The sequence below is a fragment of the Polypterus senegalus genome, chromosome 5 (genome assembly GCF_016835505.1).
Source record: "Polypterus senegalus isolate Bchr_013 chromosome 5, ASM1683550v1, whole genome shotgun sequence".
NCBI classification, from domain to species: Eukaryota; Metazoa; Chordata; class Cladistia; order Polypteriformes; family Polypteridae; genus Polypterus; species Polypterus senegalus.
The window spans coordinates 153,553,781-153,578,304 of NC_053158.1; the positions used below are offsets into that span (position 1 = coordinate 153,553,781).

Here is a 24,524-nt window from a genome sequence, read left to right on the forward strand (position 1 = left end):
TCTTATTCAAATGTTTCAGGGGGCTGCAGCAGGCTTTCTTTTCATCTTATTCAAATGTTAATTACACAGATTAATCCAATAAATTGTATAATTCCATATACACCTTATGCCTTTTTTACTTTCTTTAACCAGAATGCTCCATCTGCTGCTTGGCTGCATGTGAGATTTTGTGCCTCACTGTCCATTAATATCTTGCTTTCTATTTTGACTATTTCAATGTTATAGCCTGTCATAGGTTCAAATCCCCAAGGCAAAACAAAGACAATTTATGAATCCCCACAATGAATCTCTTAATCAACAACTTGATAACATTCCAGAATTAAATAATTATCAACAATACAAATTAAGAGAAACTTAATAGAAAAAAGTAACGAAATTAACAAAGAAATCCTAAAGAATGGGAAACTAAATAGGAATGTGTAATACTTAAAAGCAATGCACAATAGTTAATCAAAGACACTGAAATTAGCATAAAGAAAGTGAAATCTTCAAATATACAGGTCTAACCTCAAATAACAAACTAAAAACCACTGAGGAAGCCAAATTATTTGACCTTACTTAAAGTTACTCTGTAATACTACACTTTAAACCTCAAAGGGTAAATTCACAATTCGGAGCAGAAAAATGTAAGGCAAGACCATAACATGTGATCATAATAGCATAAACAAAGCTCAGAAAAGTGTGAAAATCTTTCATTGAACGCTGATCCTTGAAAGGGGGGCTGCAGAGAAGATGAACTCGACACATACAGTATATAATTCCTCGCTAAACATCTGAGCAAGGACTTGTACTTTTATTGTTTACAGTTGTGCTTCATGTGTCTGCCACAATATGCAACTCACTTGAATACATTACGGTGACTAAAGATTTTTTTCTGGCACAGGACAGCCTTTAATAAAGACTGGAAAATGCACATTTTTACTTAAGAACGCAGATCTTCAACATTGTGAAAATATGTACGGTTCTACTGAATATTTCTCACCCTTGCTTAGAAGGGCCTAGGAGACATTCTGACCACTTTATTAAAATACCTGCGCTTATTTATGTACAAATAAAGTTAATACATGTTTTTTTTACTTTGCTTTTGGCAGAATTTAATTGCTTCTTATAAAGAAACACGCAATGGACTAATTGGTGTAGATTATTCAACAAAATTTGCTCCCTGGTGAGTTATATGTGTGTGTGTTTTAATAAAGTTATATAAATCATCTTCCAAGATGTGGAGTTAATATGTTTTGTAAGAGGGATTTCTAGGGAGAGTGGAACGGTTGCTTGCTTTTTGAAATAGCAAGAGACAGAAAAATTGTTTAGTGTATCAACTCAAGTTCTGGTAAATAATATAAGGAACCTATATATTAAAATGTTTGAACATTTCTCCTCAATTAATAGTTACAGTATATGGCATTGTTAAAGTAGAGTATGATTTGTTTACCTAAATATTTATTGATATTTACTTATAGTAATTAAAGAATTAAATCTCAAACATTGGATGGCTATAATTTTGTTTTATTGTTACTATAGGCTTGCATTGGGCTGCATCTCTCCAAGATATATTTATGAACAAGTTAAGAAGTACGAGAAAGAGAGAACGGCAAATCAGAGCACATACTGGTAAGCTGAACTTCTCATTTTGTGACTGAAGTTATGATCAGTGTTTTGATTTTTTTTTTGTGAACTCCTAAAAAAGATTCAGGCCTCAAAAGCAACAGTCAGACCTGCACTCCAGTACAGATCTGAACCAAAAATATAGACCTCACCTTTCCCGAGCAGCCTAGACCCAAATTCAAGTTGCAGGCGTACAGCCTACAAAGGCCCAATAGTTGTGCAAACACTTTAAAGGAATACTCCACCCAAAAATTATATTTATTTTTATATTACTTACCTAATATACTTTGTGGTGATGGCCAAGAAAAATTATTAATCTAATGTTTTCATGCAGAACAGAGATAACAAACTTTCCTTCCAATCAAAGGTTTTATGGTTTCTCCTTTTGTTGGCAGGTACTTTAATATTTTGGGACATTTGCATTATGTTGAGGCTTAAATCTTATTTTAGGTCTGCCGGGCCTGAAGCAGGCCTCTGGGGTTAGAAGCAATGATTGCTCAAGGGTAATCACGTGATCGGTTACTGTACTTATACAAGGGATATCCAGAAAAAAAGGTTACAAGTGCCCTGGAGGGTGCAGGGAATTTTTTTTTTTTCGAAGGTTGGCATACCTGCGTGTAGGGGGTTCCTAACGGTCAAAATAAGCCCGGGACCGTGTCAGTCAGTTGTGAAATGTAATCAAAGCAAGAGAGTTCGTCAACCTCTGCTGAGGCTGTTTGCTCCACCTACTGCCGATGCGAGATTCGTTCGGTCATCAAGTTCCTCACTTTGCGTCGCAAATCTGTGGCCGAGATCCATCGTCAGCTTGTGGAAACTTATGGACCTGAGGTAATGTCACGTCAGCATGTTTACAAGTGGGTTAGGTCGTTCAAAGAAGGTCGCACTGCCACTCATGACGAAGAAAGGAGTGGGAGGCCGTCTCTCGTTTCAGAAGAGCTTCTGCAGCAAGTTGATGAAAAAATTTGCAGTGATCGTCCTGTGACGATTGACACCCTTCATGAAATGTTCCCACACATCTCACGAAGTCTCATGGGTTAAATTGTCTCAGAAAAACTTGATTACAGGAAGCTGAGTGCAAGATGGGTGCCAAAAATGTTGACTCCAGAACATCGCCAAAATCACATTTTGGCTGCATGTAAATTTCTTCAGCGTTATGAAATCGAGGGTGATGTGTTCCTTGACTCTATTGTGACTGGAGATGAAACTTGGGTATGTCACTATACTCCTGAGTCCAAAAGGCAGTCCCAACAATGGCACCATACCCATTCCCCATCAGCCAAAAAATTCAAAGTTCAGTTTTCAGAGCAGAAGATTATGGCATCTGTCTTTTGGGACAGAAAAGGGGTTTTGTTGGTGGATTTCATGGCCAAAGGGACCACCATCAATGCTGAAACATATTGTGAGACCCTAAAAAAATTTAAAAAAAGATTAAAAACAAAAGGAGGGAATGCTGACTCGTGGTGTGTCCCTCCTTCACGACAACGCCAGACCCCATACCGCTCGTGTGACTCAGGACCTGCTTGTGTCCTTTGGATGGGATATTGTTACCCACCCACCCTATTCCCCGGACCTTGCGCCCTCAGATTTTCACCTTTTCACCAAACAAAGAATTCTTGGGTGGGAAATGTTTTTCCGACGATGAGGAGGTAAAGGAGACAGTGGAGAAGTGGTTTTCCGAGGTGGAGCGGAGCGTATTCGACGAGGGTATAAAAAAGCTGGTGCCCAGGCTGAAGAAGTGCATCGAAGTTGACGGCGATTATGTTGAGAAATAAACATATATTTTGGAACATACCCTGTAAATTTGGTTGAAATATATTCATTTTTCGATTTTTAACAGCTGTTGTAACCTTTTTTTCTGGATATCCCTCGTATATATATTTTAGGAGCATTGCTCACAGATTTTACATGGTTACTCACAAAGAGACCTGACTTTCAAAAAAAAAATGAATCTATCTAAAATTTATTAAATTAAATACCAACCTCTGAGGTGGACTGGCATCCTACCCAGGGTTTGTTTTCTTGCCTTGCTCCCTGTCTTGGCTGGGATTGGCTCCAGCTGAACCCTGTGACCCTGTAGTTAGGATATAGAGGGTTGGATAATGGATGGATGAATTACCAACCTAATTTAAACCAGTTTTAAACAAAATTATGCTATATGTAACAGTCTGTGCTGGTGTTTCATTGTCACTTTAACAATCTCTAAGTTAAAAGCAAAAGGGAATTCAATTATTAAACTGACGAAGTAGTGTTTGGGTTTAAAATGGAATGCTTGACTCTGGGATGTTTGTTAAAATAGACTTCACGCATAACAGCAGGCAACATGTGATTCTGGTGTAATTTGCAAAAAATGTTTGAAAGTACATCGTTTAAAAATGGACCTCAGGAAAAGCATGGAGTGATTGAAAAGTGGACCAATTTGAAAAAATATTTATATCAATTCAGTCACAAAAATGTAAAAATCAACCAATTGGTTTGTAGTAAAAAGATTAACAGAATCTAAGCAAGAATGTGAAGAAAAAAAGAACGTGTGCAGTGAAAACAAGTGGCAACTTACAAGGTAAATATTTTAATAGATAATATTTTTCTGGCTGTGAAAATAAATTCTTCTGTGTTGGCAGTCCAGGATAATCATGTTCATGTTGCCAAATACATGAAAATATCAAATAGTTGGTGAAGTAAGAATTACGCCTTTGAGTTGATCGAGTGCATAAATTCAACAATAAAAGTCAACGTGTTAAATGAAGTTACAAAATCAGCCTACCACACTTTGATAGTTAATAAATCAACTGGCATGACAGTTTAAAAAAGGTTCATTTTGTGTATTAAATTTAGGAATGAAAGCAAATCCATTTATAAAACTGTGTTCGCTTGCATAATAACATTAACAGCTTGTGACAGTTTATCTACTGTTGGTACTATTCACCAGTTTTATGGTTCAAGATACTGATTAAGGAAAATTAGAAACTGGAATTATAAAAAAAGCTTAAGATGTGGCTACATTTACTAAACAACAGGATTGCTTCAAGGAGCTATAGTATTTTCATATTTAGACATTTGTGCACATTTTAGGCCTCAAATACTGACTGCGAAAGAGGATTTAGTCCAATTATCAATATAAAATTAAAATACAAAAATCGTTTAGATGCCGAGCATTTGGAAAACTTGATGATAATTAAATTAATTTTAAATTTTGAACAGATTGTTAATGTTCATAGAGTTTATCACTTATGGAAGACAGAAAAGGTTAAGAGAGACTTTTGAAATATTCAGTGAAATTCTGAGTAGGAATAAACTTTTTATAACAAACCTTTTTATATTAGATTAGTTACTTTTTTGATATTTAACTTTAAATATGCAGTACAGTAAATAATCATATGTGTGATTTTTTTTTTTTTGTGCTATAAATGCAAAAATACATTGATAATACTATTTTTTAAAGCTTTTTCTTCTTCTTCTTTCGGCTGCTCCTGTTAGGGGTCGCCCCAGCGGATCATCTTCTTCCATATTGTCCTGTCTTCTGCATCTTGCTCTGTTACATCCACCATCTGCATGTCCTCATTTACCACATCCATAAACCTTCTCTTAGGCCTTCCTCTTTTCCTCTTTCCTGGCAGCTCTATCGTTAACATACTTTTCCCAATTTACCCAGTATCTCTCCTCTGCACATATCCAAACTAACGCAATCTTGCCTCTCTGACTTTGTCTCCCAACTTTCCAACCTGAGCTGACTCTCTGATGTACTTGTTTCTAATCCTATCCATCCTCATCACGCCCAATGCAAATCTTAGCATCTTTAACTCTGCCACCTCCAGCTCTGTCTCCTGCTTTCTGGTCAGTGCCACTGTCTCCAACCCTTATAACATCACTGGTCTCTCAACCGTCCTGTAGACCTTCCCTTTCACTCTTGCTTATACCCGTCTGTCACAAATCACTCCTGACACTCTTCTCCGCCCATTCCACCCTGCCTGTACTCTCTTTTTTACCTCTCTTCCACAATCCCTGTTACTCTGAATTGTTGATCCCAAGTATTTAAACTTATCCACCTTCACCAACTCTACTCCCTGTATCCTCACCATTCCTCTGACCTCCCTCTCATTCACACACATGCATTCTGTCTTGTTCCTACTGACCTTCATTCCTCTCCTCTCCAGAGCAAACATCCAACTCTCCAGGGTCTCCTCGACATGCTCCCTACTCTGGCTACAGATCACAATGTCATCAGCAAACCTCATAGTCCACGGGAAATCCTGTCTAATCTCGTCTGTCAACCTGTCCATCACCATTGCAAATAAGAAAGGGCTCAGAGCTGATCCCTGATGTAATCCCACCTCCACCTTGAATGCATCCGTCACTCCTACTGCAGTTTTCACCACTGTCACACTTAACTTTTACATATTCTGTACAACTCTTACATACTTCCCGACTTCCACATACAATACCACAACTCCGCTCTAGGCACCCTGTCATATGCTTTCTCCAGGTCCACAAAGATGCAATGCAACTCCTTCTGGTCTTTTCTATACTTCTCCATCAACACCCTTAGAGCAAACATCGCATCTGTGGTGCTCTTTCTTGGAATTAAGCCATACTGTTGCTCACTAATCATCACCTCCCTTTTTAACATAGCTTCCACTACTCTTTCCCATAACTTCATGCTGGGGCTCATCAATTTTATCCCCCTGTAGTTGCTGTAGTCCTACACACCCCCCTTATTCTTAAAAATCAGTACACTTCTTCTCCACTCCTCAGGCATCCTCTCACTTTCCAAGATTCCATTAAACCATCTGGTTAAAAACTCCACTGCCATCTCTCCTAAACACCTCCATGATTCTACAGGTGTGTCATCTGGACCAGTGGCATTCCCATTCTTCATCCTCTTTATAGCTGTGCTTACTGTCTCCTTGCTAATCCTTTGCACTTCCTGATTCACTATCTCCACATCATCCAACCTTCTCTCTCTCTCATTCTCTTCATTCAGCAACCTCTCAAAGTACTCTTTCCATCTGCTCACTTGTGAGTACATTTCCAGCTTTATCCTTTATCACCCTAACCTGCTGCACATCTTTCCCAGCCTGGTCCCTCTGTCTAGCCAATCGGTACCGGTCCTTTTCTCCCTCCTTAGTGTCCAACCTCTCATACAACTCATCATATGCCTTTTCTTTAGCCTTCACCACCTCTCTCTTCACCTTGTGCCTTAACTCATTGTACTGTTGTCTACATTCTGCATCTCTCTGACTGTCTCACTTCTTCATCGCCATCCTCTTCCTCTGTATACTCTCCTGTACTTCCCCATTCCATCACCAGGTTTCCTTTTCCTCCTTCCTCTGTCCAGATGTCATGCCAAGCACCCGTCTTGCTGTCACTCTTACTACTTCTGCTGTAGTTGCCCAGCTGTCTGGTAACTCTTCATTGCCACCCAGTGCCTGTCTTATCTCCTCCATAAACTCAACCTTGCAGTCTTCCTTTTTTAACTTCCACCATTTGATCCTTTGCTCTGCCCTACCTTTCCTCATCTTCTTCTTGATCTCCAACATCATCCTACAGACCACCAACCTATGCTGCCTAACTACACTTTCCCTGCCACCACTTTGCAGTCTTTAATATCCTTCAGATTGACTCTTCTGCATAAGATATAATCTACTTGTGTGCATCTTCCTCCACTCTTGTACGTCACCCTATGTTCCCTTTTCTTAAAATTCGTATTCACCACAGCCATGTCCATCCTTTTGGGAAAATCCACTATCATCTGACCTTCTTCATTCCTCTCCTTGACACAATACCTACCCATCACCTCCTCATCTCCTGTTCCCTTCAGCAACATGTCCATTGAAATCTGCTCCAATCACCACTGTCTGTCCCATGGGTACTCTGTCCATCACCTCATCCAGCTCACTCCAGAAATCTTCTTTCTCATCCATCGAACACCCAACTTGCGGGGCATATGCACTAACAACATTCATCATCACACCTTCAGTTTCCAGCTTCATAATCATTACTCTGCATGACACTCTTTTCAACCCCAAAACACTATTGACATACAAATTTTCCTCCCATACACACCATGATAGAACAATTTAATCCACCACCATCAACCTGGTCTTACTCCCCTTCCATTTAGTCTCTTGTCCGCACAATATATCAGCCTTGCTTCTGTCCATCACATCAGCTAACTCTCTCCCCTTACCAGTCATACTGCCAACACTCAATGTTCCTACTCTGAGTTCCACTTTCTTTACCTTCCTTGTCTCCGTCTGCCTCCGGACATGTCTTCCCCTTCTTCTTGTCCTTCTTCGTCCAACAGTAGCCCAATTTCCGCCAGCACCCTGTTGGCTAACAGTACTGGTGGTGGCTGTTGTTAACCCGGGCCTCGACCGATCCGGTGTGTAAATTTATATTGTTGTCCGCATATTGATCTGACAAAATTTTACACCAGATGCCCTTCCTGACATAACCCTCCCCATTTATCCGAGCTTGGGACCAGCACGAAGAAACACACTGATTTGTGCATCCCCTGTGGCTGGGTTTTTTTTTTAAAGCTTTTTGCTCAAAGGAAAAAAAATTGCACACACCAGGCTGCTCCTTAAAGGGAACATTGGTTAGGAGTTTAACCTATTAAAAGTGTGGCCTAATCCAGGTATGCATGGCAGGCCTGGAGGCCTGGCCTGGCTTGTTAAGGCTTTTGGAGGCCTCACACCCTTTTTGCTTTTATGAAGGTTCCAGTTCATGACATCACTACTGCTTCTCTCTGCATTTCCTTGCAAAATCATTCTTCTGTTTCATGTACTTCACATTCCTTAAAGCATTTTAATCAGTGCTTTAATTCAGTCTGGGGTCACAATGTGTACTTTCTTCATCTAGACTAACAGAAATGTCAATTTTCATTTTTCTTTTAAATGATTAGGGTGATTTTTGAGTTATTGTGGAGAGACTATTTTCGATTTGTGGCCTTAAAGTATGGAAGAAGGATTTTTTTCCCCAAAGGTAAGATTTTTGTATTTCTAATAGAAATTGTATTTGGTGCACTGATTAAAAAAATTCTGCCATCTCTATTATTTTTACTATTATTACCATTTACTTTTTTACTCTATTACTTATTTTCTTTTTCTGTATTATGCAAATAAATTTATTTATTTACCTTTTCATATTTGTACTTCTTTCCTTTGACCTTTTGTAAAATACTTTGGTTAATTATATGTGCCTAGTGAGCACCTGAAGCTAGAAAATATACTAAACCACATATCAGGAACTGGTGCTTCATCTGAGTGCTCCACATATATCAAAATGATATAAATTATAGCAATGTCTTTTGCAGCACGTTTATTTACCACTGGAAGACTGTTCTTGTTATCCATTTTGTGTTTTATCCTACTTTTTTAGGTCTTCAAGATAAGGCTGTGGCCTGGAAGAAAGATTGTAAACTTTTTGATACATGGAAAGGTAAACAATTTAGAAAAGAGCACAAAGTAATTGTGAAAACTGTATATATATTATGTAAATATATATATATATATATATATATATATATATATATATATATATATATATATATATATATATATATATATTGTGAAAGGCGATATATAGGCGCTCAACCCAACACAGACTGGACACGGAGGCACACATAAAATAAAACTACTATTTATTTTTCTTCACCTGTGGGCGCACTTCTTCCCCGTGTCCCACAGGCAGTACACAGTCCCAAGCACAGCACACACCAAAACACCAATAAAGATATAGAATATCCTCCATTCCTCCTAGGCAGTTTCATCTTCTCCCTCCTGACTCCGGCTCCTGAGTGGTGGCCGCTGGCTCCTTTTATTAGGCACCCGGAAGTGCTCCAGGTGCTCGATTGCAGACACCTGGCTACACTTACGGGTGTGGCGAAATTACTGCCAGAGGGGTTCAGCAGCTCCCACTGCAGCACCCCCTGGCGGTGCCTGCAGAATCCAATAGGGGTGCACCAAATTTCAACTCCCATGAAGCCCTATGGGAGTCAGAGGCACCGCTGCAACCCAGGGAGGCTGCCAACTAGCGTTCGGGGGGAGGTATTGGGTCTCCCATGCTTGCTGGCCACAATATATATATATATTGTGTGTGTGTATATATATATATATATATACACATATATATGTGTATGTTTGTGTTTGTGTTCATTTCTTTTTCTATGTTGTAATGAGAAGAACCAAAATAGAGCATACAGAGTTGGGGACCAAACGAATTACCCATTTATTGAAGTGAAAAATAAATAGAAAAAGACATCAAAGGAAAACTCATGGATGCCTCACTTGAAAGGAAGCCTGGGATTGCCAGTGCTCTGTGACTCTCAAAATACTCCATACTATTCAGAAACAGGTTCCTAAGTGAACTCCTACTTCCAGTGCCATTGTCCTTTAAATAGCCCCTAGGAGTGAAAAGGGCTGGGGCTTTGGGAAAAACTGGAAGTCTTTTCGCTCTCCATCTCTGGACATGTCTTCAGAGCTGTTAGGAAAATAGAAGAAAGTTTTAGTGGCCATGTTTCCTCACACGTTAGGGATGAGTGGCTTACCTCACTAAAGCCCTGTAGATGCTCCCTATGTGCTTGTGTGTGACACTGTGTTCCTTTTTCATTTAGTTCATTTTCATTTTTTCATTTAGTTTAATTTTTTTCAAGTATTTTTCTGTTTTTCATTCACTTTGCAATTTTCTTTTCATTCTTTACTAATCTCTTATCTATATATGTTATTGATGTTATCTAATATCTGTGGTTATCTATCCTGTGGTTTGTATATTGAACCCTTTGAACCTGGCACTTTGGCTGATGCTTTAGTCTTATGCTAATTATTCTAATTAATGAGTTTATTTAACAAAAATCTAAACAATAACAAAAGCAAAGAGTTTTCAAAAAGAGAATGCAAAAAAAAGTAAATAAACTCAAACTATAATCCAAAAATTTGATACAACAAACCATGCCAAAGTTAACGAAAAATCACTAAAGGAGCACTTGCAACAATCTGAAGATAATCTAAACTGGACAGTATAAAAACACTCAATGTTCTCTTGAGGGACCTAGAGTACTCAGATCAAATTTAAAAGCTGAGGACCACCAATAACTTCAGAGAAATGAAAAGACACCACAAAAGATCACCTGACTTAACCAAAACAATTTCCATAATCAAAAAAACCCAAGAGATTTTCCTATTGGATATAACAAATTGATACATAATTTTGCCAATAGGAATACAATTTTAATTTTATCTTTATTATAAGAAATGATTTGCAATATATTGCAGAAACACCTAATATTTTAAAACATAAAAACTATATATCATATACTATTATATCATACTATAACTCAAGAATGGGGAAAATATCATATTATGGTGTCTAGAAATATTGTAATGCTAGTATAACAGTCACTTTTTATTAGTGTTTATTCAATATTGCTGGTTTCAGTCATATTTACCTAAAGTGTATTGTGAAAATCTTTCAGTATCACTACTGTCTGATTTGTTTCTTTTTCAGAAGGAAAAACTGGTGTGCCATTTGTAGATGCCAATATGAGGGAGCTGGCATTGACAGGTTTTATGTCCAATAGAGGGCGTCAGAATGTGGCTAGCTTTCTCACAAAGGACCTCAACTTAGACTGGAGAATGGGAGCTGAATGGTTTGAGTACTTGCTGGTAAAATATTTTTGTTTGTTTGTGCTTTGTGTAAAATGGCACTCTTGTGTAAAACATTTTCTGTACCTGTTTGCTCTAGGGAGCTAGCATCTGTCTCAGCACCATTGGATAGGCTCACTCACACACTCATATGGAGATAATCAGTTTAAAATGCACACACTCACCTACAGGATGTGGGAATTAAACAGGTGTTCCTACAAAAACGACACAAATTCTGCATAGACTCAGACAGTGATGAAGTCAGAATTCAATCCCAAGATTTTTTATTTTTAAAGGCAAACATTTGTACATTTTTCAAAACAAATCCTAGCAAGTTATTGTTTCTAACATTCACAAATTCAAGGGCACAGTTGGAAATTAAGGGTGCTGCTTCACACAAAGATTTAGATGAATCTGAAAAAACTACAGATTCACAGGAGTTAAAACTTAGGGGAGATATTGAATCTACTGAGCTATTGGGCTTTAAAAACTTCATAAACAGAGTGGTCCCTTGCTTGTACAATTTTATGTTTATGCACTGTAGCATAGAAAATGCATTGCATTGTCACAGACTGCTTACAATTAGAGAAGTGGAGGAACTGTTCTCATTGAGTTAATTAAGCAGCCTCTTTCATTAACAGTACTGTCATCTACTATATTCAGATTACATAATCTCACCTTCCTTTTTTCTGAATCAGTTTTAATCATCACAAAATTATGGGGAGCCTGGCAGCTCTAGGAATGATGAAAAATAACTATTCGAGCACATCATGTCTATCGATCGCATGGCACACTTATGCCTGCACATCAAAACTCGTTCTTTGTAATCCAGTTTATATTTGCTATTTAACATAAATGGGATTGTTCTGAGAAAACCCTTTCAGACATTGAGAGAACATTCAACCTCCTCACAAACATGTACTGAAGTCATTAGGCGGTATGTCACTAACCACAGGTCATGTATGGATTTTATAATGATACTAGAAATGAATTATAATGTTAACTGTTTAAAACAATTTTATTTATATATATATACTGTCTAGTACAGTTTTCCTTTGTGTTACAAATAGAAATACGACAGCCTATCATTGTCCTACTTTATGTAATAATTCATCACTTGCATCTTATTTCAGTCACCTATTGTATTTTATTACTGTAGTATCCTAATACTGTGCACTTATTTAGAGAAAAGATTTGAAAAATATAAGTCACATTGGGACATCAGATTTAACACTGTTGAAATATTAATTCCAGGCATCATGCTAAAAATGTGGTGAAGAGAATTTTATAGTGTCTTATGACCTTGACTAGAACAGAAAGGGGAACTGAAATTAAAGAGCTTAATAACTTTTAATGAAAACATGTACATATTCCCTGGTGCTTGTAAATCATTGATCTGAATTATATTCTAGTTATAACATTTTTTTCTCTCACCCTGTAAATGAAAATAAATACATTTTTGAGGATGCAGCCTAAAACTGCAAATTAACCAGTTAATTCTGAAGCTAAGCACTTGTTTATAAAAACTCTCAGGTTAAATCAACCTGGGATAGTGGCTCTGAATTTCATTTGCACAAGATGTCAAATTTGCTGTTTTACCAGTAAGCTCTAAAAATGACCTAAATGACCTAAACCTAAGTGCTGTTCAGATCTTAAGAATATCATAAAAGAGGAATCTTAGTGGCTGTTGTGTGAGGCTTTCTTAAAGGCCTTCTTAAAAGCAACAACAGTGGGAATTCAGGCTTGATCACCAAAATCAAATGTGCTAGATAATACATGTAGTCAGGATATGATTAAGGCAAAACCAACAACTAAGAAACTGCTAAAGAAGTAAACTTTCTTACACTAGAGTGTTTTCTTTACTGGAAGGAAGTGAGTACCTAAAGGAAGTTCAGATGGTTTCTGACCAAGTGGCTTTTTTAAAGATGGTCACTAAAACCGTGCCTCATGGCATCATACGCACGAAGGCCACATTTCCTGAGAAACCTGGTATCATAATACCCCAATCCAAAATGTCAGTGCATGATGATGTCACAAACAACTAAAGAAGCACAAAAAATATAATAAACAAGAATAACAAAATAAGAAAATTATGTTATGCGTTACTGAACAAATGTTGGTTTATAGCAGCTGTCCAACGACTGATCACACTTTATAGATACTTGAGGACAGTGTAACAATACTGTACTGTGCATCATGAAACAATGCAGCAGAAGAGTTTTGGGACTTGAGTTTGAATTAGAATGCTGAGATTCAATTTGATTGAGAATTATTAGAGGCATTCTTATGAATTATTAGCATATCTTTGTTGTTGAGATCTCAGCAAGATTGCCTGAGGACTAAATTGAAGAAGTATGATCATGAGATGAAAATACCAAAGGGAATAAAAATAATTGTCAAAGGAACAAGCGAATGTCTTACAGGAAAAAAACAACAGAACATAAATCAACAAAATCAGTGGAAAAAAAAATCCAGAAGACATTCCCTTTGTTTTGTCACTGGTGGTGTTGACCAGAAAGAAAGGAAGAGGCTCCAGGAGTTAAGATAGAAAACTAGGAAATCAAGCTAAACTGTGGGCAAGTCAAAAAGGAGATCAAAAATTTCAAGTCTAAGGAATGTAACGTTAGGTTTGTCAGAGATATTATTTAGAAAAGCAGCACAAAGAATTCTTTGTTTATCCACAAACTTGGACAATGAAATTGCCATGGTGTTGACTTATAAACCATTGCCCCAATGACATAATTTAACATGGCCTTCCGGGACAAAATGGAGATGCACGTGAAAACAAAATGGCACAGTGCAAACATTAAGCAAACAAAACAGTATAACATTTCACCCAAGAGGAAACAACCTAGGAATCAAGAAAATAATGTTATGCCTGGATTTAATGATGTTTAAAATGTAAATCCACCCTAAAGAAATTAATTAGAAAAATGTACAGAGCCCAGAAAAAATGAAAACATTGGACTAAATACCCTTAACTAGCTCTGTCAAAAGACATTATTTTTAAGAAAATCTAATATTCAGATACATTCTGCTTGAGTTCTCATATCTGATACAGGTGGAGCTCACCGACATGGCACATCATGTGGTCTCATTGTCATGTGACTGGCAATGAGCAAAGCAACTGCAAACGACACAGCATTAGCGTTTTAAAGATAGATATAAAAAACACAAAATGGCATTGTCAAAATATGGTAAAATATATAAATACATAAAAATAAATGTGTAAAAATTACAGAGTGAAGCTTTTTTAGCTCAGAGTTGCTCACAAAACCAATTCACAATAGTCTACATCTAGTTGGTTCAGAAGTCACACTTGGGCCTCTAAACAGTGTCCACAAATTATTGTTCCAGGGCATTAGTGGTCAACATCCACATACTGAAACAAAGAAATACATTGTCATGGTATATTTCTTCTGTTTTCCTGAATTACTAAGCAGAATGTTATCTGTTGCAGATTGACTATGATGTATGTAGCAACTATGGGAACTGGCTATATAGTGCTGGGATTGGCAATGACCCTCGAGAAAATCGAAAGTTTAATATGATCAAGCAAGGTCTGGATTACGATGGGGATGTAAGTCTCAGTTATCTGTTAAACTATAATTGGAAACTCTTTCTTTTTTGTTTCAAAGTAATCTATTTTAAATTTGAAGTTTAAAAAAAGTTTTCTTATTATGTAACATATCTGTGGGTGCTTTTGGGTATTTCGTTTTTCATTAATTTATACGGAGACTTTTGTTTAGTTGAACTCAATTTGCTTTAGAGTTTGCAGCATTTCCACTTTTACATTCTTCCGAGACAGTTGAATATCACTGCAAAAACGTCAAGCTTTAAGGTGATGAAAAAGTAATTCATTGTTTTAAAAATGTGTAAACTCTTGCCAAAATAAGGTTCTCAAGATAAGAAAAAAAGTTTGCAATTTGTCATTTTGAGTTTTTCATATACTTTACAACTTTGGAATAAAATTACCCATCAGCTCTGGGGTGTTCAAAGATTAATGAGGAGGTGAAACGATTGATAAGGTGGTGGTGAGTGAGACAAAATGATACATTTCACCACCTTTGTGAATCTGGTGAATTCCAATTCACTAATTATAAAAAATTGGAATGTTCAACAAAGTGGCTTCAATGACGCAAATGTTTTGCTGATCTTGTTTGTTTATTGTGACCTACTGTATTTCTGAGGAAAAGCTGGAAATATCTTTCATTCTGTAACTTAATGTGATTGTTATGTGGCATTTTTATATTAGGGCAAACAGTGTTATCCTATGGTAATTTCCTTTTATAGTTTGACCCTCCAGCCTTATTGAATGAATGAATGCTTTTTGTCAAATTGCCAATTCTTCATCTTAGATTACATTCCATTTTTTAGGGTGAATATGTCAGATTGTGGGTTCCAGAGCTGAAGGAGATTAAGGGAGGAGATATTCACACACCATGGGCACTCAGTAGTGCATCTCTATCCCATTTCAACGTGCATTTGAATGAAACCTATCCATCTCCCATTATTGTGCAACCAGAATGGAGCAGACATGCCAACCAGAAACCAGTAAGTCACTCTAAAAACTAGTTATGTTATTTTCTTTACATTAAGTAGTGTTTTTTTTAAAAAACAAGGAACCTGATTGGAAGCTTCTACCGCACACATTATATGCAGTACAGTACATGCTTAACAAATTGGTTTAATTCACTTCTGATAAAAACTGAGGTGAATTTACAATTGACAAAAGACTTTTTATAGGCATTAAAAGTGGTGCAAAGAGAATAAAGGAGAAAGACTACAATCCAGGAACAACTATATTAGTGTGAAGAAATCGGCTGAAAATAAGCTATTAGAACTATTTGAGCCAACTGCAATTGTACAGCAAGATAAATTAAAGGATGCCACTAATCAGTGTTTGAAATTAAAAGAAGGAAGTTATGTGATGCTGCAGTTTAATAATGGCAAAAGGCTTTTTTAAAACAGGACCAGTCATGTAAAGTATGTCAAATGTATGCAAAATGCATAGTAAACGTACTGGTTGTCAGATTAATCTTGCATGCATTTTGTGATGTTTTCTTTCATGGAGAATTGTTAAAGCTTTTATGTGCACTTTTAATTCTTTGTGAATATTGCCTTCATTTTTAATAAAGTTTGCCAACTAGTTTTGCCTGCACTGCTTACACAGAAAGACAGCTTAAGTCCATAGGTCGTGGATGGGCCATACAGATTACATATGCTGCATCCCCAGTTACCATTATGACTTTTTTGTGAAATATCAAACTGCTACTTTGTCCAAAATTCTGGATGATTGCCTTGGTCAGATGCAGTGTCATCTTTGTTATCATTTTGAGAATTTTCTGTGTCCATTCCACAATGACAAGGGATCTCTTGTGTTTGTGGTGTAATCGCAGCTTGGCTCTGCTTATCCCTCACCCCTTTCACTTTTTCAACCATGAAAGCGTATTTCTGTATACAGAAGCCCATAGTTGTTAAATTTTGTTTTGGTTTTACATTTTTGTTTGCCTTATACTGTATGTTTTTCTGTATGTTTCCTTCAGTGTGAACAAATGTTTTAAATATCAATGATTCAAACATACCATAAATTTCCTAATGAAATTTGGTTGAAATCACTTCAGCTTTTTAGTCCTGCGTCTCCTGACAAGTACAAGAAAACCCCTCATACGATATACTGTTTAGTGCGTCTTAATGTTTAGTTATGCAAGACAGCAAGCGTTTTGGGGTTCCTCCCCACTGTTTTTGGCCCTCTAGTCCTGAAAAACTCTTCATTTTTAGGCCATTTTGTAGCATACTGTATTTACAAATTACACCCTTATGAAAGGGAGTAAATCAATGTGTGTCTTCAGCAAAAATGATCAGCAGGACTTGAAGTGGTGCATGCCATATCAACCAAATCTCAAGAGTTCACTACCTAATGAGATCCAAATTACTCATTTTCATAAAACTTTAAAAGAAGAAAGTAGGATTGGTAGTATAGATATGTAAAGTGTTGTTTTATGCTATTTTGAGGCTGCTGATCATGAATATGATAATATTTTTGATATGTGATTCTTTACTGGTGGTTCCAGCCCTCTAACAGCCAGTACTAAATAAGCATGTGGATTATCATTTTAGACTATTTCAGGATCAGCGATTACAAATATGATGTTATTCTTGATCCCTCTACTAGGGATCTAGCCCTCTGTGGACCTCTATTAGAGGTTGGTATAAAATGATAGATTTCTATTACAGTTGAAAATATTTAAACATTAAGCATTTAAATTGAAGCACACATTTGATGTATTGTTTTTAATTATATGCTTCTACCCATCCATCCATTATCCAACCCACTATATCCTATCAACAGGGTCACGGGGGTCTGCTGGAGCCAATCCCAGCCAAAACAGTGCGCAAGGCAGGAAACAAACCCCGGGCAGGGCGCCAGCCCACCACACGGCGTGCACTAGGGACAATTTAGCATCACCAATGCACCAAACCTGCATGTATTTGGACTGTGGGTGGAAACCGGAGCACCCGGAGGAAACCCACGCAGACATGGGGAGAACATGCAAACTCCACGCATGGAGGACCCGGGAAGCGGACCTGGGTCTACTAACTGCAAGGCAGCAGCTCTACCCACTGCGCCACCATGCCACCCTTATGCTTTATGCCAGTTCAGACATTATTAAAATTGATATGATTTTGGTTCTGTTTGTTTTGGTACTTTCCTGCTACAACATTTTGTGTTATTTACATTGCCATTTTGATGTCCCATTTCTATGACGCGATTTGAAATTGATGGGGCATGTCAACTGGAATTTATGTCAGGTGACGTCACTAGTGCAATGGTTTACAGTATAAGCCGTCTTCACAAAGACTTCTATGTTCAAGTTTGGGAATATTGTGACTACTCTTTACCATTTTCTTACTAGTTTTCTTGGCTTCAACGTTACACTCTTTTCCTTGACTTTGATTTTTTTTATACCCTCTTTGGCAAGATTATAGATAGAATCATTTCCAGATTCTTTACATTTTTCTTGCACACTGTTCATGGTTTCAGAACAACATTTCACTGCTGTACAAATACTTAACAATTCTATACAGCAAACAATTAACCCCTAATATACTGTATATTAAATTGACCTATCTGATCTGAACTCCTCAGAGTTTCACATTCAGAATATACCATATATATAAATACAAATAACCTGGTATTTAATGTTGAATTTTTACCTTGTGTATCATTTGTAGATTTGACACACAAGAAAAAAATGAGTTTCTATTATTAAAACAACAAAGTGTAGAGCCAGCATTTGGCATACCATCAGGAGTTACAAAGATAACATAACAGTTAGGGAATGCTTAAATTAACATTATAGAAGTAGTGGAGTGTTGTTCCATAAAGAAACAAAAGAAACAACTTAAACAAGAAAGAAGAAAAATGGGAATGGTTTTAAACCAAAAATAAAGTAACTTGTTGGTGTCATCTGCATTGCAAATTCAACATACACATCACATTAAAAAAAGTTTTACTAGAGTCAATGTATAGACAATCACTTCACCAATTTTACAATCACACTTCTCAATGAAAGAAGTATTCAGCTACACTGTATACCAGATTATTGTTATCCTTTATTGCTTGTATTCAGATTGATTACAGTAATCCCTCCTCGATCGCGGGGGTTGCGTTCCAGAACCCCCCGCGATAGGTGAAAATCCGCGAAGTAGAAACCATATGTTTGTATGATTATTTTTATATATTTTAAGCTCTTAGAAACTCTCCCACACTGTTTATAAATATTCTCCGCACAGTTATACAGTAAACCCTTGTTTATCGCGGTTAATCCGCTCCAGACAGATAAATGAATTTCCACGAAGTAGGATTCTTTATTTATAAATCTAATATTTTCGCAGTTAGAGCATAGAAAACCTGTTTACGACCTTCTAAATACGTTTTTTAACATTATTAGAGCCCTCTAGACATGAAATAACACCCTTTAGTCAAAAGTTTAAACTGTGCTCCATGACAAGACAGAGATGACAGTTCTTTCTCACAATTAAAAGAATGCAAACATATCTTCCTCTTCAAAGTGCGCGTAAGGACAATAGGGCTGTTGCGCTTTTAAGTATGCAAGCACCGCGATAAAGCAGCGGCAATGAAGGGATCAATGTGAAGGTAGCCTTTCAGCATTTTTACAGGAGCGTCCGTATCTTCTAAGCAAACAGCTTCTGTGCAAACAGCACCTCTGCTCACACCCCCTCCGTCAGGCGCAGAGAATGTCAGAGAGGGTGAGATAGAGGCAGAGACAAGCAAACAATCGAGCACCGCGCAGGAGGCATATCTTATAGCATTGAGGAGTTTTAGTTAATATGTAATACGTGCTCTGATTGGGTAGCTTCTAAGCCATCCGCCAATAGCGTCCCTTGTATGAAATCAACTGGGCAAACAAACTGAGGAAGCATGTACCATAAATTAAAAGACCCATTGTCCGCAGAAATCCGCGAATCAGCGAAAAATCCGCAATATACATTTACATATGCTTACATATAAAATCCGCGATAGAGCAAAACCGCGAAAGTCAAAGCGCGATACAGCAAGGGATCACTGTATATATATTTTAATTTGTATTTTATCTTTTTTTTCCAGGCTAATTCCTCTGGACATAGACGAGGAAGAGGAGGTTCTCACCATCTTCCAAAACAGCACAAGGACCGTGGAATAGATTTTTATTTTTCAAGGAATAAACATTCAGAGTAAGCATACAAAGAAATGTAACAATAACTTTTGGGATGAACTGTATATACAGTGTTTACTCAGTAAAAACTATACTGTGTGTGTCAACCAGAGAAGAAGGGAATATGTTTGAAAGAAATGCCTTACAGTGGGATCTCGGGTTCAAAAAGTGCAGTGTGTACAGTCTGATGCAATCTACCTACTTGCATTGAAACTTAACAAGTTCTCATCCCATCATGAAATCTGTAAGCTATGGTGACAGTTGATTCTGCAGTTCCTAACTTATGTGCCTTAAAGCCAAAAGCAACATTGGCATTGGTTGATGCTAAAATGCACCTCTTTAAAATCCTGTATTAAATGTTTTTGGAAGATTAAGACTAAGTAAAGAAGTAAAACCCAGTCTGAATAACATATACATAGTTACTAATTTGTTCAGTGTGCTTAATTGAATGGATATGACTGCTGTTGTGGAAATATGAATTATCTAAATTAAACTGTACCTGACTACTTCTCTGAAAAAAGAGGAAATGGTGAAATCTGTTTCCTGTCATGAAATAACCAAAGCTCTTTTCTTGTTTGTAGTAAACAGCTTTGTTTTATTTCTTATAAAGAGGAAGATCTACTGATACACCTTAAGTGACAGTGTCAATCTTGCCAAAATAACCACCTGTAGATCCTTTTTTGGCCCTGATTCTTGAGTAAAAAGACGAGCTTGATTTAGATGGCGTTTATTTCCTGCCTTGCGCCCTATGTTGGCTGGGATTGGCTCCAGCAGACCCCAGTGACCCTGTAATTAGGATATAGCGGGTTGGATAATGGATGGATGATTCAGATGGAAGAATGTTGAATACTGTAGAATCTCTTGATTCACTAGCCACTTGTTTGTGTTCCTTCAAGGTGAGATTTAGCAGAATGTGGCTACAGAATGGCTTGTACTCTTAAGCGTTTTAACGTGCATCCATCCATTTTAAGTTCCCTCTCTGTCCGCTATGGGGCTATTATCTACCGAGGGAATTCACTGCTGCGTTTCCGGCCGCTGTTTACATTTCCCCGCGAGCTAACTCTGCGGCAGTGCGCGGCAAACTCCATGACGTCATCAGCAACTTAGAGACAGCTCATCCCGATGCTGTTTTTATTGCAGATGGCGACTTTAATCAATGCAATATACAGACTGTACTTCCTAAATACCACCAACACGTGAACATTCCAAGCCCGTGAGAAGAACACACTGGATCACGTTTGCAGCAACATACCCGGTGCATACAGGGCTGCACCCCACCCCCACTTCGGACAATCAGGTCATGTCACCCTTTTCCTGTACCCAGCCTACAGACAAAGGCTGAAACAAACAAACCCTATCATTAAGCAAGTGAAACTTTGCACCCCAGAGACTGAGAGCACCCTGCAGGACTGTTTTGCTCAGACAGATTGGGATGTGTTTAGGGTTGCAGCCACTCTAGAGGACTCGTCTATCAGCATACAGGACTATGCTGAGTACGTGACTGGGTACATTATCACCTGTATTAACAACATCGTGCCCACAATACCAGTCAGGAATTTCCCCTAGCAGAAGCCCTGGATAAACAGTCAGGTACGCCACATGCTGCGTGCCCGCACTCTTGCATTTAGATCAGGCTCTGAGACAGAGTACAAAGCTGCGAAGTACGGACTAAGAAAAGCCATTACAGCAGCTAAGAGGCAGTACAGAGAGAAGCTGGAGGGCTTCTATTCTACTGCTGACTCTGGACGGGACTATTGTGGCAGGGCCTACAGCACATCACAGACTACAGGACCACCACCAGCACAATCAGCTCCACAGACAGTGTGCCAGATGATCTTAACACTTTCTGCACGTGCTTTGGGACATCCAGCAACAGCACAAAGTGGAGGAACACACACTCCTGGACCACACAATTCCCCCTCCTGTCCCCCAACGGTCTCTTCAGGTCAGGTACACAAAGCACTAAGGAAGATCAACCCCCATAAGGCAGCAGGACCAGACAACATCCCTGGGCAGGCTCTCAAAGCATGGGCCATAGAGCTGGCTGATGTTATGTGCTCCATCTTCAACCTTTCCCTCAGTTAGCGCATCCTTTTGTCCTGCTTTAAGACTACGATCATCGTCCCCCTTAATTACTATAGTGTCATTGTTTGTAGACTCACTGTTGGATGCAGACCTAGATGCTTAGAGCACAGCTTATTTGTGTCTGCAAAATCCATTCATCCATTTTCCAAACCCGCTGAATCCAAACACAGGGTCATGCTGGAGCCAATCCCAGCCAACACAGGGCACAAAGCAGGAACCAATCCTGGGCAGGGTGCCAACCCACCACAGGACACACACACTAGGGCCAATTTAGAATTGCCAATCCACCTAACCTGCATGTCTTTGGACTGTCAGAGGAAACCCACGCAGACACGGCGAGAACATGCAAACTCCTCTCAGGGAGGATCCGGGAAGCGAACCCAGCGCTACCACTGCGCCACCATGCCGCCCTCTGCAAAATCCAGTGCAGCTTTATTGAAGGCAGTCTCAGATCGAGCCAAGTAGTGGTTGTGATTTTTGTGATCACTTGTGGCGAAGGAAATCAGCCAGACAATGGCAGTATTGTTTCCTAATTTGTGTTATTGTAGGGCGGCACGGTGGCGCAGTTAGGAGACCTGGTTTTACTTCTCGACGCCTCCCTGCGTGGAGTTTGCAAGTTCTCCCCGTGTCTGCGTGGGTTTCCTCTGGGTACTCTGGTTTCCTCACATAGTCCAAAGACATGCAGGTTAGGTGCATTGGCGATCCTAAATTGTCCCTAATGTGTGCTTTGTGTGTGTGTGTGCCCTGCGGTGAGCTGGCGCCCTGCCCAGGGTTTGTTTCCTGCCTTGTACCCTGTGTTGGCTGGGATTGGCTCCAGCAAACCACCATGCCCCTGTAGTTAGGATATAGCGGGTTGGATAATGGATGGATGGATGTTATTGTGAAGGTTTTACTGTATGTGTGTGTTCCTATTAAATGTGATGCTTGTACAGGTTATTGTGTTTTCCCCAGTTATCAGCTCTTCATGTAAAGCACATTAATCCTAATTCAAATCACTGTATAAATTATCTATTGCTATCTACTCAGTCAGTGTAATTAAGTTATTGGATTGTGCTTGCTGCCCTACTGTTGTGGTAGGCCTGATCTCTAACAACAATGAACAGACTTACCTGGATGAAGAGGTAATTCTGTCACTCTAATGTGAGGACAACAGGCTTCTCCAGAATGTCAGCAAGATGAAGGAGCTGATTGTGAATTTTGGGATAAAATAGTAGATGCATTACCACCCCACAGTATTAACAGCACTTAGGTGCAGAGGGTAGACAGTACGATACTTTGGTGTCCACATCACAGAGGACCTGACCTGGTCCAAGCACATTGACTTTGTGGTGAAGAAGGCACAACAGCATCTTTACCACCCCAGGGATTTTCGGCTGTCCCCTGGACACTAAAGAACTTATGCATATCCACCATTGAAAGTATCCTGACAGGAAGTAGTACCGCCTGGTCTGGAAATGGCAGGCAGCAGTACAGCGAAGCTCTGTATCACACGTGGTAAGCTGAATCATTCAGTGTGCACTCTCTAACTTTGAGGACATCTATATCAAGCAATGCTGAAATAGGGCAAAGAAAATTATTAGTGATACCAGCCATCCGAACAATGACTTCTGTGCTGAGGTAAGAAAAATGGTACAGCTGCCTAAAGACCAGCTCAGAGAGACTAAAGAGGAGCTTCTTTCCACTGGCCATGCACATTTTAAATGAAGATAGTGCCTGGAGCAACATGATACCCTACTGTCAATTCTCATATGTTATGTGTAAGTATGCTTGTATGTATTTATTGTGTTTAAAAGGGTTACTAATGAACACTTTTAAATCACCTTTTTTTTTTGTCCGGTGCCTCCTGACTCCTGAAAACCACAACAAATGATATATCATTTGACTCGTCTTGATGTCTTAGTTATACACGGTGTCTAGCTTTTTGGGGTTTCCCCCCTCTTTTCTCATTTTTAGGCCATTTGTACATTATATTCTGTGCAGGAAATTACACTCTTATGATAAAGAGTAACCCAATAGATGTTTTAAGCAAAAATGATCAGAAAGACCTGAAGTTGTGCACAGCACATCAGTGGAACCCAGAGGCTCACCTCCTAATGGGATATGAGGGATTAAAGTTACTCCTCGGTAATATTGGCAAGTGAAGTGTCATCTTATGCTACGTATTTCTTGGTTGCTGAGCATAAATATGATAATCTGATTCTTTACGAATGGTCCTAGCCCACTAAGAGCCACCCTCAGACAAATTTCTTTTTTTTTTTTTTTTTGCATTTTCTTGATTTTATTTAAATCAAATAACATTCCATACAAGCAAGTCAAGTTTAACAATAACAAATCAATCCCCACCCATGAGAAAGAGACCAAGGCCACCAGAGTAAAACTTTAAACTTGTAAAAATAAGTAAATAGATTAATTAATAAATGAATAAAACTAAATACAATAAGAAAATTTTCAAATATAAGCATGTATTGTTTAAGAC

General features: G+C 38.4%; 1 protein-coding gene and 1 long non-coding RNA gene across 2 annotated transcripts in view; one reads left to right on the forward strand and one right to left on the reverse strand.

Annotated features, from left to right (window-relative positions):
- cry-dash (cryptochrome DASH) overlaps window positions 1-20,377 on the forward strand; it is a 42,958-nt gene extending 22,581 nt beyond the window's left edge. The window contains exons 7-14 of the mRNA XM_039753522.1: window positions 1,092-1,165; window positions 1,522-1,611; window positions 8,507-8,586; window positions 8,983-9,042; window positions 11,107-11,264; window positions 14,704-14,823; window positions 15,621-15,797; window positions 19,876-20,377. Of these exons, the coding sequence (XP_039609456.1) occupies window positions 1,092-1,165; window positions 1,522-1,611; window positions 8,507-8,586; window positions 8,983-9,042; window positions 11,107-11,264; window positions 14,704-14,823; window positions 15,621-15,797; window positions 19,876-19,986 (870 nt within the window). The 3' untranslated portion in view covers window positions 19,987-20,377. The remainder of the gene's footprint in view (window positions 1-1,091; window positions 1,166-1,521; window positions 1,612-8,506; window positions 8,587-8,982; window positions 9,043-11,106; window positions 11,265-14,703; window positions 14,824-15,620; window positions 15,798-19,875) is intronic.
- Window positions 10,010-24,524, reverse strand: part of LOC120529598 — a 51,751-nt gene continuing 37,236 nt past the window's right edge. The window contains exon 3 of the long non-coding RNA XR_005633773.1: window positions 10,010-10,083. This is a non-coding gene — a long non-coding RNA (uncharacterized LOC120529598). The remainder of the gene's footprint in view (window positions 10,084-24,524) is intronic.